The sequence below is a fragment of the Balaenoptera ricei genome, chromosome 20, assembly GCF_028023285.1.
Source record: "Balaenoptera ricei isolate mBalRic1 chromosome 20, mBalRic1.hap2, whole genome shotgun sequence".
In the NCBI taxonomy this organism is placed as follows: domain Eukaryota; kingdom Metazoa; phylum Chordata; class Mammalia; order Artiodactyla; family Balaenopteridae; genus Balaenoptera; species Balaenoptera ricei.
Window position 1 is genome coordinate 41,436,807 of NC_082658.1, and position 18,970 is coordinate 41,455,776.

Genomic DNA, 18,970 nt, shown 5'->3' on the forward strand with positions numbered 1-18,970 from the left:
CCACCCCGCCTAGACTGTGCCCACACAGGACCCGCACTCTCCACCCCTAGTACAGGGCGGAAGGTGCTGGCTGGCTCTCAGCTGGCTCTGCCGTGGCCTCACTATGTGGCCTCCACCCAGCCTCCTTTCCTTGCTGGGCCTCAGCTTCCCCCATTATATAATGAAAGGCTGGATTGGAACTTCTCCAGCTGTGGCTGTGTTGGAGCTCTGAGGTCCCTTCGGCATCTCTCCAAATGGGGCGTCAACGGGGAATTCACAAAGGTGGGAGGGGTGCCTGCTCAGAAGAAATCTCCAGGCCCTAAGGCCCCTACCCTGGCACGCGGGGGTGGGTTGAGGGGAACAGGGCAGCAGTAGTCGTGGGAACTAAAAACAGACGTGAGAGAGGTTTCTCCAAAAACATGTCCATATTTTAATCATCACCAAAGTCCAACCCGGGAAGCCTGAGGAACAGAGGCTCAAGCCCTCTTAAGGGCTGAGACCAGAGGTCAAGCGTGCAAACATGAGTCGTCATCGGAGGAAGCCTGCTGTCAGGCAGGTGAGCGCGAGGGTCAGCAGGGTGGGCAGTGGCAAGGGCAGCAGCCGTCCCGGGGCCTGGGACCTGAAAACCTGGCGCGGCCCCCGGGGCTGCAGGGGCCTGACATTGTCTGTCATTTGCAGCTTCTTCTCGTTGTCATAATACAGCTTCTGAGAGAATGCCAGGATCTGTGGAAGGCACAGGGCTCAGCAGGGAGGGATGAAGCTGGTGGAGCTGCACTCCTCACTGTGTGACCTCAGGCCAGTCGTCTGGCCTCTCTGAGCCCTCTCCGGTTCTTGTGCAGAGGAAAAGCGTCAGGGATGTAAAGTGCTTTGCATCCATGGGGGCTCAGCTCCCATGAGTTTCCTAAGCAGAGGGGACTCACAGCTCTGGGCTTTGAGGGCCTGTGATTGCTATTACTGTCATCACCGTTACCAGAGAACAGTGGTTCTCAAGCTTGAGCTTGCATTAGCCTCACCTGGGGGCTTGGTGAGCCCCAGACTGCTCTGGGGCCTCCCGCAAAGGGACAGTTTCCAGGAGCTGAGCCAGGGCCCCGTGTACCTGGTCCTCGTGGAGCTGAATGGGCTCCCGGAACACGGTCCAGACCACCTTCTCATCGCAGCCTGGTGTGGTGAGCGAGCCCAGGTAGCGGAAGTAGTGCCTCAGTTTCTCCTTCTTGGGGAGCAGGTCGAAGAGGCTGATGTCTTTCAGCGTGGTGTTCATATCTGGGGAGACTCGCACGCCTCACTCTGAGAGTACAGGCTCCTCCACCATCCAGACCGTCTTTTGTAGGAAGATGTCTTCTCCCCTCCCCCAGCCCCCCCCCCCCCCCGCCTCCCCTCACCATCCTGACTCACTGGGACTGGGGATGTCAGACAGCGCCTGCACCAGGGGCTGGAAGTTAACATTCTTGGATCCGGCCTGGAACAGGAGGGAAAGGGGCTTGAGAGAGGCTTGTGGGGAGCCGGTGGTGACCCAGTCTGGGGTGGGGCGGGCACGCAGCTTCTGGGACTGAGGCCCTCAAAGGCCCTGGGTTCCCCACATGGGGATGTACAAGTCACTGAGAAACAGAGGGGAAGTCGGGGCTTCTCCAGCCCCCTCCTGCCTTGCTGGGATCCCAGGTCTCTGGATCCTAAGAAGCAGCCCCTCAAACCCTGAGGGATGGCAGCCCCACCTCCACCATGAAGGCCAGCACTGCGATCTCATCTTTGGGGTCCTGGTTCTTGTTCGTGTTCCTCGATGTCCCCTTTTCTTTCTCATGTACCATGTGTATCTGGTAAGGGGTGAGAGGGATGGAGAGAGAACCCGTCAGGGTGCTGGACCCTCCTTCTTGCCCAAGGCAAGTATACCCAGAGCCCAGCCAAGGCATCCACCTGGGAAGAGGTCCCTCACCTCCATGGCAAAGCGATCCCCGTCGAAGCTATGCTCCGAGCCCCAATCCATCACCTTGGACCAGTGTAGGTGCAGCTGCTTGGCCCGGTACCGGGCGGTCAGTCCTCCTCCAGCAATCGAGGCCTCGTCCCCCAGCAACACCATCACTGGAGGGCACAGGAGGGGGCAGAGTCCTCGCACCCACCTCCCCCAGCCTCTCCCAGCCCCTCATCCCAGCTCCACCCAAGCAGGACCTTCTCTCCTACCTCGCACCCTTCACGGGCTACGGTCCTGGGCCTGAAGGGACAGGAACAGTGGTACAGCCTGGACCTTCCCCTGGCCCCCTCATTGGCCTCCCTGTCTGCCTCTCCCTCTGTACACCCCTCGCTGCCCAAACATGCAACTCAGCCCGGTCCCGCCCCTGCTTCAACCCCCTCCACGCGGTGCCCCAATGTTCCCAGGGCCACGTCCAGACTCCTCAGCCCTGGGCGACCTGCCCCAGGCCCGGCTGGACTGACCCTGGGCTGGCTCTGGCCGCTCCGGGCTTCTCTCTGTCCTCCATGCACATGGGGCCACATGCAGCCCTTTGAACACCCCAAGCTGTTTCACGCCTCTGTGCCTTTGCACATGCTGTTCCCTCTTCCTAGAACCTGTCCCCTCCCCCACTACAGATTGCTCTGATACAGGATTGAAAATACTGATACAATGTTCCCTCCTTTCCAACGTCCACCCTGTACAATGTGTCTCTTTATTTATAGTGTCTCCTGCTAGACTGTGAACTCCAGGAGGACAAGCATTTTGTCTGTCTCATTCCCTGCCATAGCCCCAGTGCCTAGAACATAGATGCTCAAGAAACACTGGGGCAAATAAATGAACCCCACCACCCACCCCACCTAGGCTGTGCCCACACAGGACCCGCACTCTCCCCCGCCCAGGGCTTTTCAGCCTCTCCTCAGCAGAAGTGGACCCCCCGGTGTGCCCTCCCAGGAGGAGCCCGACCCTCCAGTCCTTGGGGAACTTGGGTCCCAGGATCCCGCGCCCCTGCTGTCCGGGGCCTGCATCCAGCCCATCTGAGACCTACCTGAGTGGCCATTGTTTTGCACGGCCCACTTTTGCTTCTTGTCGTAGCCGGAGAAGGAGAAGGGTCCCAGGTTTGGGTCCAGCAGTGTCTTGGCAGTGACGATGTTGATGGGAGACTGGCGGTCATTCTGGCAGCTATCGCCCCACTGGTCCGGCCCTGAGCAGGGAGGGAGGGTGGGCCGGGAGTCAGGGGCGCCTGGCACCGAGGTGTGGCGTCCTCCACCCGACTCGGGTCAGGCCCGGCTCAAGGCAGCAAGGTCTTTGGATGGCTGGCAGGCTGTGCTGGGGGGACGCCCGGCACAGAACTCCGCCCTCACCCTTCTCCCTCCTCAGACACACACTCACACTCACACAAGACCAGCAAGGCGTGGTGTTGGACAGGGTGGGACTAGGGTGTGAGCTCCGGGGTAGGGGACCACCTCAGATGCTGGGCTGGGAAAGGAAAGCTCCGTGATAACCTGCTTCCTAGGGGTTCCGAAGTTCAAAGCAGGTGGATGGGAGAGTGCGTGGAAGCGGTGGCGTCCCCTGGAAGGGCCGCTTGTGAAAGGACCCCGTGACTTGACACTAAGCCTTATCTGAGCACTGGGAGGCAGGGAAGGAGCCCCAGGGGAGCCCAGCCCCCTGCACCCGGGACCTCCCACACCAGTGAGCGGGGCGGGGGTTGGGGAGCACTGCCCAGTCACCAAAACAGCAACGGTGGGAGGAAAGCAGATTGCAGGAGACCGGGCAGCGCTTGAAAAAGTACAAAGAACCGCCACCCAGGCCCACATGCAGGGGTGTCACTGGAACAGAATCAACTCTCCATTTTGTTATGAGAGGAGCAAACTGAATTTCTCCCTTTGATGCTGCTCCTGATTTATTTCAGAGGACCAGAGGGCTGACTCTCTTGGTGTCAGAGATGATGACAGGAGGTCCCAGTAAAAACTCAGGTCACTCTATGTTCCCTGTGCCCTGAGCACCGGGAGAGAGAGAGAGAGAGAGAGAGAGAGAGAGAGTGTGTGTGTGTGTGTGTGTGTGTGTGTGTGTGTGTGTGTGTGTTAGGAGCTGATATCTGACTGGGGCCACCATCACCTCATCCTTCCCACCTTCCCTGGGTCTCCATTTCAACCTGGAGGGTCCCTACCACAAGACTCGCTGCACTTACCCAAGCAGGTGTAGTTGGAGGGCTTGACTTGATTCTGGTAGCACCAGTGTGACCCTGGAACAGAGAGAGGAAGGATGTGAGGCCTGTGCAGAAACATGTCAGTGTATCTGTGTACACACATGTCTGTCTCTATGAGTGCTGGTGAACTGTGTGCACACAAGCAACTCTGTGTGTGTGTGTGTGTGTGTGTGTGTGTGTGTACACAGTGGGTCAGAGGCTGGGAATATCCCTGGAGTCAGAACCTGGCCTGGGATGGGATAGAGCATTCCTGGGGTGCCATCCTGGGGGACAGAGGGCCCAGGGGAAGGAGCCTTAAGAAGAAAATGTAGGGATGGAGAAGGAGGCGCTCAAAACCGCCAGGCTCCAGGTGTCCCTGACCCACAGCCAATCCGCTGGTCCTCTTGCCCAGGGCACTGTCCTCAGACAATGTAGACCAGACAGCCAGCAGCCCTCGAGGGGCCCTCCAAGGCGGGTCAGCTCTCCCCAGGGGCTAGCCTGGACACTACCTGTTGCTCATCGGCCTCCCCCTCCCTCCTTGCATCCCCGCCCTCAAACCTGGAAGGGAGGCTGGTGAGAGGGGAAGAGGAGGCCCCCCAGGACAATACCGCCACGTTCAGCTTGGCTGCTTTCCCAGAGTTGATGGGATGATGAGGGAGATTAGGCTAGTCCCTCCCTGGAACACACCCTCTTGTGCTATTAAGACCCATTCTTGCCTAAACTCTCACAGTCCTGCAGGGAGGAAGGCAGCTAGGTCTTTTCCCCTGTCCCTCCAACCTGCAGTCCTGGTGTTTGGGACCAGACAGACTTGCCTTCCAATCCCCCACTCTGCCTCCAGACAGGAGAACCAACATCTCTGAAAAGAAGGCTGCATCATGAACGTAGCTCACTAATGCAAGATGTTGACAACAGGGCAAACTGTGCACATGGGAACCCTCTCCTCTGTGCTCTCTGCTTGATGTTTCTGTAAACCTGAAACTGCTCTAAAATTAGTCTATTGATTTTTAAAAGAAAGTCTGTGCCAGCAGGGTGGACAAAGCATTTGATAAGAGCTGGAATTCTAGCTGGGCCACTTAGGAGCTGTGGGTTTAGGGACAAGTCACTTAATCTCTCTGAGCCTTAGTTTTGCTGTCTGTAAAATGGAACTAATACCATCCACCTCATAGGACTGTGGGGAGGATTAAATGAGAGATGGTAGAGAGTGTTCCAGGCAGTTGGAATTTAGTCAAGTCCCTGACGAGTCCTTCCCTTCTCCTTGGCTCCCTCCCTCCCTCCCCTCCTCAACCTCCTGTCAGGGCACAGATGGCCAAAGTCAAGGAGGGGTGGAGAGGAGAGAAATGAAGTGAGCTGGAAAGAACTCAGGGATGAGGAAATTCCTAAGAAAAGCAGAGCTTCCTGCTCAGCCTGAGCTAAGGCCTCTGAGCACATCCATCCCCACCCAAGCCCACCTCCTCTGGGGTCCCTGCAATGGGCATGGGGTGGAGAGGGGGGGGCAGGTTCTCAGTAGGGGGTGGGAGGAAGGCCAGGAGACTGAGCATCTATAGGAAATTGACCACCTCCGCACCCTGGGCCCTTCAGAGCCTCCTGGGGTTTCCCAGTCTCCCAGGTCTGGATCAAATGCTGTGCCTACTTTGCTGGCACAACCTCTTTCAGAGATGGACAGTCCCTGCAGTGTCTTCCCCTGGCCAGTCCACCCCCTGCCCGGGACAGGGCTCTGCTGACCCTGGGACTTGCTGCATCTGGGGAAGCCTGACGAGGGTCAACTCTGCAAAGGGCAGTGGCCACTTCCCATCCAGGCCCGTCTCTGCATGTTGGCAGAGCTCTGATGCCGGAGCCCATCACCCGGCCTCCAGTCCTGGCTCTGACTCTTGCTTATTCTCTGCAGGAGAGTTCATTAACTTTTCTGAGCCCACTTTCTTACTTGCTGCCTCAGGCAGAAGGAGCTGCCACTGATCTCCCAGAGTCAGTGTCTAAGGACACACTGGATGGGAGGTCATTTGCATCCGTGAAAGGCTTCCTGTTATGTTTCTCCTGGCTCTCCACCTCTCACAGGTCCTGAAGGCAGAAGGCGCCTCTGAGGTCGAGCTGGCCCCTCCTGGTGACTGACACCCAGGGGGAAGCTGTTTCAGGGGAAGCCTGGCTTGAGCCGGAATCCTCAGGAGCCAGCTCTGACGGGTGGAACCCCTGTCAGCCTCCCTGGAGCCCATCTGGTCCAGGCTGAGCTTTTCTTAGGAATTTGCTCTTCCCTGCTTCTGGCTACAGCTCCTAGGGTTGTCATGGTGACCTCTGATCCACTGTCTTAATCACAGAGACTTTTGACCTGCTTGGTTGAATGCTCTTGAAACTACCCTCTTTAGGAAGCAGGAGCCAGGAAAACATGATGTTGATGAGGCCAAGGCTGGGGGTCAGGTCTATATCCAAAGGCTGAAGGTAGGGGCTGGTTTTTAGGCAAGTGGTGGCAGGGTCACAAACCAGCTCAGGTTCCTGTACTGGTTCATAAGGGAGCGGCCCTTACAGATAATTACCAGCCAGTTCTCTCAGGCCACTTCCTAGAGGGCCTGGGAAGGAGAGGAGCTACCCACAGGTCTTGGCTCCAAGCTCAGGATGCTGCCTAGTCCGTCTGCCCTGACCAGAGATGGAGTGAGAGAACTAACGACCATCGCCAGTCACCCAGCCGCTGTCCCCCACCCTTGACGTGCCCACCACCCCAGCCCCCTGCTTTAGAGCTGATTGAAGAAGTTCTCTCGGGTGGACCTTGCTCACCCCACCCTCCCACTCCAGGGGGAGGGAGGAATCCTGAAAACCAGCTCAGCGAAACCCGAAGATGTCCTGGGCAAAGTCTCAGCAGCTCCTGGCTGGGTCTGGGACTCTGAAGGGGCCTATGACCCTCTCCCCTCCTCTCTCCCTGGCAGCAGATGGTCTGAGGACGTCGATGTACAGCCTGGTCACTCTCCAGCCTCAGGTTCCCTAGGAGATGAAATGGGGGAGGAAGGCCGGACCCTCGGCAGCTCCCAGTCAGAAAGCCCCAGTGCTTAAGGGGAGCACAGCCTGTGAGAGGGGGCGGCTGAGAGAGATTCCTGGCTGGCAGGGCCCAGGCCATGTGGCTATGGAGTGCCTGCTATGTGCCACACAGGCACGGCACTAAGCACCTACGCCCACTATCTTATTTGAATCCTTAGAACAATACCTGAGTCAGATTACTCTCTGTTTTGTAAGCGAGGAAACTGACTTACCCAAGGAGGAAACTGACTTACCAAGGAGGGAAGTGACCCAAAGCCACACAGCTACAAAGCAGCCACATTAATTGCAAAACGTTTCTCTTCTACAAGCCCAGCAGCTTAAGTAGGTTTCAAACCTCCAACCCTACATATAAAAATGTTCACATCCCGCCTTTTCTGTTTCCTCCTCTCCTAGGAAGAGGCCGGGAGTTGCTGCAGGATGCCCCTCATACCCCACCATGGGCCGGCTAAGGGTCTCCTTCTCTGCTGCTGAGGGCACACTCAGCCCGCACCCATGACTCCAAGAGAGGAGCATCTAGCTTTACAGAGGAGATTCGGCCAGGTGGACCCCAAGGACCATCCGAGGGGTAGCTGAGATGGGGACTGGCAGATGGGTACCTCCTTCCGAGGAGATGGCTCCCCGTGGGGTCGCAGAGAAGGTGCCAGATTGGATCCCTGTGCCCAGACGCTGGAGGCGCCTTCAACTCCTTATCAAATATTAACACCCCTCTCCTGCCACCTTCCACCTAGGCGAATAATTAAGAGCTCGGCCTCACCATTAATCTTTAAAGGAAAATCACCCCGGCCGGAAAGACCGGCTTGGCTCGGGTCTCCGGATGTCCCCCTCCAGGCTCCCTACACAGTTCTGGAGGTGAAGGATGCTGGCAGCGTCCGGGGACAAGGCACCCAGGGTGGGAAGCGGGGATGACCGGGCCCCACCGCACCCAATTTGTTGTCCTTGCCCCGGGCCGGGGGCAGCCACCAAGCACTGAGCCCCCGCGGGACGGACAGCGACCCACGCAGACGGAGGAACACCAGAAAGGGTGAGAAACGGAGGCGTGCGCCGCGGCGGCTCAGAGACGCATCCTTGCCCCGGACCCGCACGGCGCCCGGCCGAGGGCCGCGGGCCCCGCACACCGCAGTCGCGCACACGCTTTGCACCCGCTGCCCCGCGCCCGCCGCGCCCGGCCGCCCGCGCCTCTCCGCTCCCGCCGCCCGCGCCGCCCCATCGCCCCGGGCGCAGCCTCGGCGGGGTGCGCGGGGCCCGAGCGCCGAGGGGCCACGGAAGGGCCACCGAGGGGTCCCGGGGCCGAAGCCCTCGTTCACCTGCGCGGGCCCAGGGCCAGGCGGCGGCGAGGACCAGGAGCGCCGGTAGCAGCCGCATCCTGCGCAGGAGTGGCGACGCCGCCGAGCCGGGGACCGCGCGCTGAGGAGGCCGCCGGGCGGGCCGCGGTCCCGCCGACCCAGGTTTTATAGCGGAGCCGCGACGGGAGGGAGCCCCGACAGCAGGACGCGGGTAGCGGCTCCTCCCCCTGGCGGGTCCTCCCCTCACCTGTCCCTGATCTGAGAGCCTCCACCCCCCACTTGCGCGCCGCACCCACCCCCACCGCCTGGTCACCTTCCGACCGGTGCGCGAGGGCCCCTCACCCACCCCTGTCCTTCAGCGCAGAGGCGGCGTCCTCCTGCCTCGCTCCTCCCCCGTCCCACACCTGGTCTCTGGTTTGGGACCAGCGTAGCGACATCGCAAGGTACTCGATCCACACAAGGGTGGGGACCCCGGATTCCTGCCTTGGATCGTTTTGGCGCGGACCGCTGCGCAGCCCTCTCGCCTCGGAAGCAGCCCGGGGGGACCTTGGAATGGGCTGGGGCTGGAGGCTCGGGGAATGGAGATAGCGTCGGAGGGATGACGGAGTTGAGGGATGTGCGACGGTGTTTCTTGAATCCGGTGTCCCCAGAAAGAGAGCTTGCTTTTCTCTCTCAGGCAGTGACAGCTGATTCTCTGGGTCTTATCCCTTTTTCTGTTCCCTCCCAAGCTGCTCCAAACTTAATTTCTAAGCAACCCAGGTACTCCCGCGGTGGTCCAATGGCTAAGACTCTGTGCTCCCAATTCAGGGGGCCCGGGTTCGACCCCTGGTCAGGGAACTAGATCTCACATGCCGTAACTAAAGATCCCGTATGCCGCAACTAAGACGCCGTGCAGTCAAATAAATATTTGAATTTTATTTAAAAAAAAAAAGAAAAAAGCAACCCAAAGACTGTTCTTCTAACAGAGAGTGAGGACACCTATGAATTTCTGTGCGAGTGTGTATGTGATGGCCAGCGCTGGGGATGCTGAGGGGGCGGAACTGAGTAATGGATTGCAAAGAGTCTCAGTGAGAGAGGAACTAACGGGGTCAGAGGAGAGGGGCTGGTCCTGTTGAGCCCACCCCCCTCCCACCCCCAGACTCCAGAGATAAGATGGAAAGAGAAGAGACTGGGGTCTGAATGGACCTCTCCTTTTCTCATCTGCCAGAATCTTCAGAGGAGTTCAGGGAAAGGAAACTTTCCTGGGAGGAGGCCCTAGCATTTAGGGAAATGGGGCGGGGGGCCTCCACGAGAGGAAGCTGCCTCTTGTCTCAGGAGGGACGCCCCCTCTCCTGGACTTGGCTCCCCTGCTACAATGCCTCTATAGACTTCTCCATGGCTCTAGGTACTGTGTGTCCCACATGGGGTGGGGACTTCCGTGGCAGTTTGAGAAGCTCACTCAGACTTGAGTGGGGAAGATGGACTTGGGTGGGCCTGGGCCCCCTCCTTCAACAGGAAGCCCCAGTTTTCTGGTCTAGTCACTTCCCCATCCTCTGCCAACCTCTCAGCGCCCACGGGGCTTTGAACTTAGGCAAGAGACCTCTGAGGAGGGATTGCCTCCTCCAGAACTCTCTGGGCAAAGGGGCTTCCTCCAAGGTTAGAGTCCTAGCTGACTGCCCCCCCCCCCACCTTCTGGCCCAGGGTCACACAGCCTCAAGGAGCAGCTTTGATCTTCCAGAGAGGAGGGGGGTGGTATCCACATCAGGCTTAGAGTCCTATTGTCTGCGCTGCTTTAGAATTTCATCACCAGCCTGGGACTTGGACAGTCAGGGGAGGGATTCCACACCCCGGGATCTTTTCTGGGGGAGTGAATTTGTGTTCACAAGGCTGTAAAAATATATCTTTTAGGACTGGGGAATGGAGTGGGGAGGAAGCCCACTCCTGGGAATGAAGTCTACTTCAGGGGTCCCTGTAACCCCAAGCCAGCCCCCCTTACAGGCAGGAGAGAGACTTAGAAACCTTTGGTGGGGTTAAGGGGCTATTGACTGGTGACCTTAGAGTCACTTCAAAGTCCCTTTGGGAAGAGGAAGAGGAAGAGGAAGCTGATTTCTAAGTAATCCTCTCCCTTCCCATCAACGCACCCCCTACTATGTTTTGGGCCAATGAGCTGGGGGAGGAGAACCACGCCCCTGTGTGGTGTTCCTGCCGAGGCATGGGGAGGGGGAGGAGGTTAAGAATGGGCACTTCGGGCTTCCCTGGTGGCGCAGTGGTTGAGAATCTGCCTGCTAATGCAGGGGACACGGGTTCGAGCCCTGGTCTGGGAAGATCCCACATGCCGCGGAGCAACTAGGCCCGTGAGCCACAACTACTGAGCCTGCGCGTCTGGAGCCTGTGCTCCGCAACGAAAGGCAACGATAGTGAGGCCCGCGCACCCTGATGAAGAGTGGCCCCCACTTGCCACAGCTAGAGGAAGCCCTCGCACAGAAACGAAGACCCAACACAGCCAAAGATAAATAAATAAATAATAATTTAAAATAAAAAAAAAAAAAACTTAAAAAAAAAAAAAAAAAAAAAAAAAAAAGAATGGGCACTTCCTCAAGGATGCGTCTTAATCACGGGTACCACTGAGACCGCATATTTGCGATGCGGGAAGTCAAGGGGGGTGGCTCCTGCTCTATCCATCATCTCTGACTCCAAGGTTACACAAGGCAGGTTACTCTGCGTTACCAAGGTCACCCAGCCTTATCTCCCAGCCTGGACCCCTGTCCTGCCTGCCGTAAAGTTGTCACCTGTCACTATCTAGGTCACCCTGGGCCTAGTTTCCCTGGAGGGGACATGACCCCTCGTTACAACAGGGATCATTAGACCAGGGATGGGCCCTGCCATGTCTTGATGACTTATAGGGCCCATATAGCTGCCAGCCCAGGCCCAGCTGTCCCAGCCCTGCTACAGCCTCCTTCCTCTTACTCCACACAGGGTCCCCGAGCATCATGCGTTCAAGTCCCTGCTCTTCCTTTGACTCAGGGATGACCTTGGGCAACTTTCTTACTCCTCTCTGATTGCAACTTCCCCATCTATAAAGTGGGGATGATAAACCTGCCCTGCTGACCTCTGCCAATAAACAGTTATTGGGCCAGAGCCTGCCCAGCCCAGACTTTCACAAACAGCCTCCTGGCGCCTTGGGTGTAGCCACTGGCCCATTGCGGATGCAGAAATGAATCACAATTCTCATCCTCTGGGGGTTTTCACGCCATGGCCCTGTCTGGAACAGGAGGGAGGCACTGGGGGAGCTACAGGTCTTTGAGGTCAGACAACCCTGGATCACTTCTGGCTCTACCCACTTGCTTTGTGACATCAGCCAAGCCTTGGTTTTCTTCATCTGTGAAATAAAAATCATACCCCTAACTTCCTCATATGTTTCTTTCTTTTCTTTTTGACATGGACCATTTTTAAAGTCTTCGTTGAATTTATTACAATATTGCTTCTGTTTTATATTTTGGTTTTTTGGCTGCGAGGCACATGGGATCTTAGTTCCCCAACCAAGGATCGAACCCGCACCCCCTGCATTGGAAGGCAAAGTCTTAACCACTGGACCACCAGGGAAGTCCCCCTTATAGGTTTCTGATTCTCATAATTCATTGTGAGAACCCAAGTGACTAAAGCCTGAGGAGGGCTGACCAGGGGCCTGGGTACATTAGCATACTTCACCATGACCTCTATCTAAGTGGACGTCCTTTCACCTGGATTGAACATGACCCTAGGCAGGCATGGATGTGACATTGAGTGGAAGCGGACACTGAGCTAGGCCCAGGGAGGGGCCCTGGCACATCCAGGCTCCTCTTGGTCTCCCAAGGCCTAGGGAGGGGTGAGGAAGGCTGAGGGACAAGGAGAGAAGCCCCAACTGCAGGGACCCAAAAAAGGTGAGATTCGGATTCAGCCTCTCCTGGGACTCTGATGGGCATGGGGTGGAGACACAGGGGAGCAAGATGCTGCACTCCTGGTGTTCATAGGTCAGAGGAAGGCCTAGGACATATCCCTTAACAGGAGACTACCAGGTCTGTGATCGGGGGGTGAGGTGGGCAGATGGAGTGGAAGGCCAAAGCTTAGAATAGGTTTTGGAGCAACACTGCCCTGGATTCACATCCCCACCTCACACTCACCCTTCCCTCCTTCAAGCTCAGTGTCCTGATGGGGAAAATGGGGATGAAGACAGCGCCTCCCTCACATGTATGGTTAGGATTCAACTAGATAATGCTGGGTAAAGGGCCTGGTAGAGGTCCTGGCACTTAGCAAGCGCTCAATAAACCTCAGCTGTTAAGCATAACTGTTACGGGTAGGAATAGCAGATGCCCATGAGGTTACAGGAGCCCAGAGGACTGGCACCTGGCCCAGCCAGTGGGTGGGGAGCCGGGGCAGGGTAGGGGGGAGGCTTCCTGGAGAAAATGAGACTCAAGCTGAGTATTGGAAGACACACAGATGTTAACACGAAAAGGGAAGGGAAATCCAGGCAAAGGAAACACACTGAGAGAAGGCATAGAGGTGGGGTGAGAGGGAGAGTGCTCAGGAATGAGGCTGGAGAGGTATTTGGCCCCAGAGAGACCAGACTTGTTTGTTGGGATTAGAAAGTTGGACTGATCTTTCCTTTTTATTTAAACAAATTTATTTATTTTTGGTTGCATTGGGTCTTCGTTGCTGCGCGCGGGCTTTCTCTAGTTGTGGTGAGCGGAGGCTACTCTTCGCTGCGGTGCACAGGCTTATTTCAGTGGCTTCTCTTGTTGCGGAGCATGGGCTCTCGGCACGCGGGCTTCAGTAGTTGTGGTGCACAGGCTTACTAGTTGTGGCTCGCGGGCTAAGAGTGCAGGCTTAGTAGTTGTGGCGCACGGGCTTAGTTGCTCTGCAGCATGTGGGATCTTCCCGGACCAGGGCTCGAACATGTCCCCTGCATTGGCAGGTGGATTCTTAACCACTGCACCACCAGGGAAGTCCCCTGGTCTTTCCTTTGATAAGGGGTAGATATCAAGATCCTGATTTTATAGGCCAGGAAATATTCTCAGAGTCACTCGGCCGTAGAAAGAGACAGGGATCCTCAGCTACTTCTTTGAGTTGCAGAAGAGGGAGCTGAGGCTCAGAGAGCGTAGTGACTCACCCATGTTGCCCAGCAAGGATAGAGCAGAGCTGGGATTGGAACCCTAGTCTCCTGCCCCACCCCCATTCTCTTTCCATGCCATCTCATCCCCCCAACACACACACCTCCCTCCCATTGGAGCCCCCAGCCTCCATCTCCCCTTGCTTTCTGCACCTGCAGAGTCCCCTTCAATTAACAGGGAAACGTTTGCAGAGACTCCAGCTTTCGTGTCCCTGGATATTGAGATTAAACCTACATGCAAAGGGAGCACGTGCAGGGGCTTCCCTGGTGGCGCAGTGGTTAGGAATCCACCTGCCAATGCAGGGGACATGTTCGATCCCTGGTCCTGGAAGATCCCACATGCCGCGGAGCAACTAAGCCCGTGCGCCACAACTACTGAGCCTGTGGTCTAGAGCCCTTTCTCTGCAGCAAGAGTAGCCACCGCAATAAGAAGCCCGCGCACTGCAACGAAGAGTAGCCCCTGCTCGCCACAACCAGAGAAAGCCCATGCACAGCAACGAAGACCCAACGCAGCCAAAAATAAATAAATAAAATAAATAAATTTAAAAAAAAAAAAAAGGGAGCACATGCAAAGTGGGCTCCGCCATTCCGGAACCTGGATCTCTGCCATGATCTAGCAGAAACAAGAAAGCGCCTCTCCAGCCAGCATCTGTGGAAGATGCAGTCCCTCTTCCCTGGTCTTCACACCCACCCTATTTCTCTGGTCTGTAGAGAGAACCCCGGGGGAGCAGGAAGGGGGGAACAGAGAGGAGCTATCACGGGGGCAGGATTGGGGCCTCTTTAGTAGAGAGGTTTGTGGAAACTTCTGCCCCTGAAAATTTTGAAATAATAGTAGCAGGAAGAAGCATGGAATAATCCAGCAATGGAGATGCCATATGTCTGTTCCTGCCCCGTAGAGAGTTCAGGAAAACTCCCCCACGGCTGTCCCTCCCCTCTCAGCCACAGGAGCCGGATCACACCAGCAGGAGGCCAGGGTCAGAGCTTCTTTGGATTTTCCAATGTAGTATTCATATATATTCTGGTTTGTGGTGGAAGGAGCTCTAAAGAGGGGGATGAGGGTGGGACCAGGTGGGGAGAAAAGGCAAGAGCCACATAGGCTGCCTTGGGGGGCGGGGGGGAAAGGGAACATTCCCTCCTCGGTTAAATGGTATGGCAACACGGAGAGAACAGACTCTTTTAGGGGTGTGTGTGTGGGTCTGTTAATTTCTTTTTCTCTGGTCATCCAGATAATACCTACTCATTGTAGAATATTTGGAAAGAAGCAGGGGAAAAAATTGCAGATAACCTTATCTCCCAGAGGTAACCATTTTACAGTTTAACATATTTTTAAAAATTTATTTATTTTATTTATTTATTTTTGGCTGTGTTGGGTCTTCGTTGCTGTGCACGGGCTTTCTCTAGTTTCGACGAGCAGGGGCTACTCTTCATTGCGGTGCACGGGCTTCTCATTGCGGTGGCTTATCTTGTTGCGGAGCACGGGCTCTAGGCGCGCGTGCTTCAGTAGTTGTGGCACAAGGGCTCAGTTGTTGTGGCTCCCAGGCTCTAGAGCGCAGGCTCAGTAGTTGTGGCGCATGGGCTTAGTTGCTCTGGGGCATGTGGGATCTTCCCCGACCAGGGCTCAAACCTGTGTCCCCTGCATTGGCAGGCGGATTCTTAACTACTGCACCACCAGGGAAGCCCATTTTAATGTTTTGTTTTTTGTTTTTTTTTTTAAATTAATAGAGTTTTACTTTTTTTTTTTTAAGTATTTATTTATTTATTTATGGCTGTGTTGGGTCTTCATTTCTGTGCGAGGGCTTTCTCTAGTTGTGGCAAGCAGGGGCCACTCTTCATCGCGGTGCGCGGGCCTCTCACTATCGCGGCCTCTCTTGTTGCGGAGCACAGGCTCCAGACGCGCAGGCTCAGTAATTGTGGCTCACGGGCCCAGTTGCTCCGCAGCATGTGGGATCTTCCCAGACCAGGGCTCGAACCCGTGTCCCCTGCATTGGCAGGCAGATTCTCAACCACTGCGCCACCAGGGAAGCCCCCCAAATGTATTTTTAAGAAAAAATATTTTAAAGAGAATAGTCATCCACCCCCACCTTAATCCATCTGTTTCATTTTTCCAACTTCCCTTTCAAATTTAATCTATATGCACAACACTGCTGACATAGTCCTGCTTTCTAACCTTCACCTTCCAGTGTCAACATGAGTCCACGTTACCTCACAGCCTCTGCGACTGTCATTTTGTGGTTCCACAATGTACACGGCTTGTGTCATCAGCTTACTTTCCATTGTAAATAACACTGAAGAGAATATCTCCCCGCTGGAGAGTCAGGGCCACAGACTGGGGAAAGAAACCAGGGGTCCCAGATCCTTTCCTCAGCTCCTCATTGAGAAAAACTACTTTCAGTTTATGAAAATAGTTTGGAGGTGGGGTAAGTGTCCAAGGGACACCCAGAGGCCAGTTAAAGAATCTGAGTCAGGAGTTCTAACTGATCTCTGAAGTACCTGTAAGATAGGGAATATGGGGGGCAGGGTTCAGGGGGTAAGGAGTGTGTTTCTGTGTAGATTTGCAGGGTAGAGACGGTGTGAGAAAAAGTGTGTGCCTGCGGGCGCCTCCTCTTACGGGTGTGTGTGCACAGCAGCGCCCTCTGCTGTCCCTGCTCCCCCAACAGTTCTGTACCGTTTACGGTTTGAAAGTCCTTCCCCCTAACTTTAGTCTGTCTTTCCCCATATTTCTTTTTCAGTTGTGCGGAGCACAATAAAATAGCATTCAAAGAGTTGAAAAACAATTCTTTAGGTCCACCCTATACCCATTGCCCAGACCTTTAGCCCTGATAAAAAAACCATATTCACCTGAGTAAATTTTAAAGATCTTATTGGCTTTATTCAATGATTCATGAATTGGGCAGCATCCAACCTAGCAGATGGAAAGGAGCTGTACAAAATGAAAGACTTGTATAGGCAGAGGGAGTGGGAACAAGGAAGTTATACTAGATAAAAGAAGCAGATTGGCTGTGGAAAGGTCACTTTCCTTTAGAGAACAGTAGGGGTCGTTCAGAATGACGCAGATTACTTAACTAGTGCTGGTTAGGCAATTCCTGACTGATTTAAGATTCCATTTTGGGGAGAGATGAATCTAAGTTAAGTCTCAGTTGGGTGATGTGGGGCTAAGCATAAGTGATTCCATTTGTCTTGTTTTTAACAGCCCCCTTCAGGAGACTTCCAGGACACTACTATCATGTGCAACCTCATTTAATGTGAACTACTCTTAGGTGTCATAGGGAAACGGAGACAAGAAATTGAGAATGTGTCAGCAAGTCCCCTAAAGACCCCACCCTAGCCACTTCCTTCAGGAAGTGACTCCCTGGCCCTGGCTCACCCATGACCTGGGAACAGACGAGGGTGTCAGAGCTACAGGTAGAAGCTGAGATTTAGCAAGGCTGCATAGATAGCTCACCTCCCCACCTCTGATAACGGCTCCACATGGATACCTGCGGGATGGTGAGATCAATCTGCCCTGACTCTTCTCTTATTGTGGCAACAGAGGACAGGGGTGGCCGTGGTTCTGCTATAGTAAGTAACCCCAAAGTTAACCTTGAAGGGTACAGTTTATTTAATGACTCCCTTGTGGGATGGGTAGGGGCCGGGCCGCCTTCAAGGGCATGGGACTTGTATAGTTGCACAGGCGCTGCACTTGGTGTAATGTTCTGCTGTCGCCGTCTTGAAATTCTTAATTTTTGAACAAGAGGCTCTGCATTTTCATTCTGTAGCAGATCAGAGTTGGGGGCGGTAACGTGCAAGTCTTCTCACTGGATCTCCACACTCCCAGAGCTGGCTGGGAAGCAGCTGCGCAATGGCGCCTCGGAGAACCTGTGGACCAGCGGCCGCTTGTGGAGTCCTCGGCTGGCTTCGGTTCTGCTTTCTCGCAGGAAACGTTCCACACTCGCTTGCCCGAAACCCACGGCGCCGCGCTGCTGCGGCCCCTGCCCTCGAGGCCGGCAGTTCTACGTGCCGGTTCGCGCCTAGGCCTCCGGAGCGCTGCCGGCTCGGTGCAGAGCTGCGTGACTCTGAGGCGCGCGCCACTCCCAGCCCGAGCGCCGGCAACCCGGGTCAGCCTCCGCTGGGAGGTAGTGCCGGGCGCTTTCCGCAGGCTCTCCTGGAACGTGCTGGACAGCACCAGCAGGCCCCGCGCTGCAGACTTCTGCCTCCACTATCTGGTTTCACACCGTGCCCGGGGCTGACGATCAGAAGGTGCAAGAAGGCCCCGAGCTGCGTGCGGTCTTGGAAGACCGTGCAGGGGCACAGCGGAAACGCAGGTGCGGCGGGACCCTCCCAGGGCTCGGTGGAGTGCACGAGCCCGGCGTGCTGGCTCTTCATTGTACCTTCTGAGCCCTCATTTCTGAACTAGCCCCAGCTTCTTCGGGCTTCCCAGAATTACTACCATTGCGATCCACACCCTCAAGGGCAAAAAATCTGGACCGGGAGTTACGGTACTCTACATTGGGAACAGCTGGCACCTTCCTCCTTGCACAGTCTTTGGGAGGCACGGAATGGGGACGCCCACACGAGCTGGGGGTCACCCAGAGTCGAAGGAGGGCATATTCACTGTGTGAAAGGTACATGCGAGGAATTCTAGGGATTTTTCTCTCCTGCCTTGCAGGCAGCAGAGTCTGCACAGCTTGGATGCTTGTAAGGGGGTTGAGTCCGTGAAAACTGAGGGAGCCTTCCCAGTCTCACCAAACAATTCACAAGACAGGTTTGGAGTGGGCAGGGACTATGTCCATAATGTGTGAGCTCCTACCAGCCCCAGGACAGAGTATGAGATTCGAGTTTTGCCCACCTCTCCCGCGGTCCCTGGGTCTGGTCCCGTCATGGACATTCTCTCAGGCAAGCTCGGAGCTCCTGCGTGCCTCCAGTTCAAACCGGTGATGGTCTGAATTGTTGAGGCAGACGATGACCCATGCGGGTTATTGGACCAGTGTGAACATGCCCTGGAGTTCGGAGCGGATCCTGAGCAGGGGACGCGTCGTCTCCTAGGGGGCGGAGGCCTTGGGGAACTTCAGCACCATGGGATGGACAGCACCCTGGAGGTGCAGGCCTAAGCCCGGCAGGGGCTGTGAGCGCCCAACTTCCCCACGGCGAGCTTTAGGGTGGGAAGCCAGGCGGAGGGACGGTCCGGACGGGGCCGAGCTCCCGGACCCGGGCCTCAAGCCCCAGAGGCTGTGTGGGGCTTGGGGCCAGTGCTCAGAGGATAGGGCCCGAGTTTGAGGTCCCTGATGAGGGGGAAGGAGGCGGGGAGGGAGCCAGAGCCGAGCTAGCCTGGGAAAGCTGGTGTTCCAGAACCGCGGAGCCGACGGCTGAAGGCGAGTCCTGGTCAACCCCCCTTGAGCCTCCATCCGGTTCGCTTGGAATTCCAGTGTAGACGCTGACTCTGGTGTTCTTTGCGACAG

General features: G+C 56.0%; 2 protein-coding genes across 5 annotated transcripts in view; one reads left to right on the forward strand and one right to left on the reverse strand.

The window, feature by feature from the left end:
- Window positions 1-385: 385 nt before the first annotated feature.
- Window positions 386-8,847, reverse strand: CA4 (carbonic anhydrase 4). 3 transcript variants are annotated; one of them, XM_059908413.1, is made up of 8 exons: window positions 8,757-8,847; window positions 4,110-4,163; window positions 2,967-3,122; window positions 1,907-2,052; window positions 1,689-1,787; window positions 1,372-1,435; window positions 1,076-1,239; window positions 386-702 (listed from the first exon to the last, which is right to left on the reverse strand). In XM_059908413.1, the coding sequence occupies exons 1-8, from the start codon at window positions 8,845-8,847 to the stop codon at window positions 508-510; spliced, it is 969 nt and encodes a 322-aa protein (XP_059764396.1). In that variant the 3' UTR covers window positions 386-507. The 3 variants fall into 3 exon arrangements, with proteins under 3 accessions (XP_059764396.1, XP_059764397.1, XP_059764395.1); XM_059908414.1 differs by lacking the exon at window positions 8,757-8,847 and adding an exon at window positions 8,432-8,640; XM_059908412.1 differs by lacking the exon at window positions 8,757-8,847 and adding an exon at window positions 6,870-7,232.
- The window catches only part of ZNHIT3 (zinc finger HIT-type containing 3), a 43,383-nt gene continuing 32,277 nt past the window's right edge, over window positions 7,865-18,970 (forward strand). For both annotated transcript variants that reach the window (XM_059908415.1, XM_059908417.1), the window contains exon 1: window positions 7,865-8,148. The gene's annotated coding sequence lies outside the window, so the exon portion shown is untranslated. The remainder of the gene's footprint in view (window positions 8,149-18,970) is intronic.

Bases quoted from the DNA above. Each gene is read 5' to 3' on its own strand.
- CA4 (XM_059908412.1), bottom strand. From the start codon at position 7,206: ATGGCCTGGGCCCTGCCAGCCAGGAATCTCTCTCAGCCGCCCCCTCTC. The intron at 2,053-2,966 runs GTAGGTCTCAGA...TGTGCCCTCCAG, and splicing joins GCAAAACAATGGCCACTCAG to TGATGGTGTTGCTGGGGGAC. The intron at 1,436-1,688 runs GTGGGGCTGCCA...CTCCTGTTCCAG, and splicing joins TGCTGGCCTTCATGGTGGAG to GCCGGATCCAAGAATGTTAA.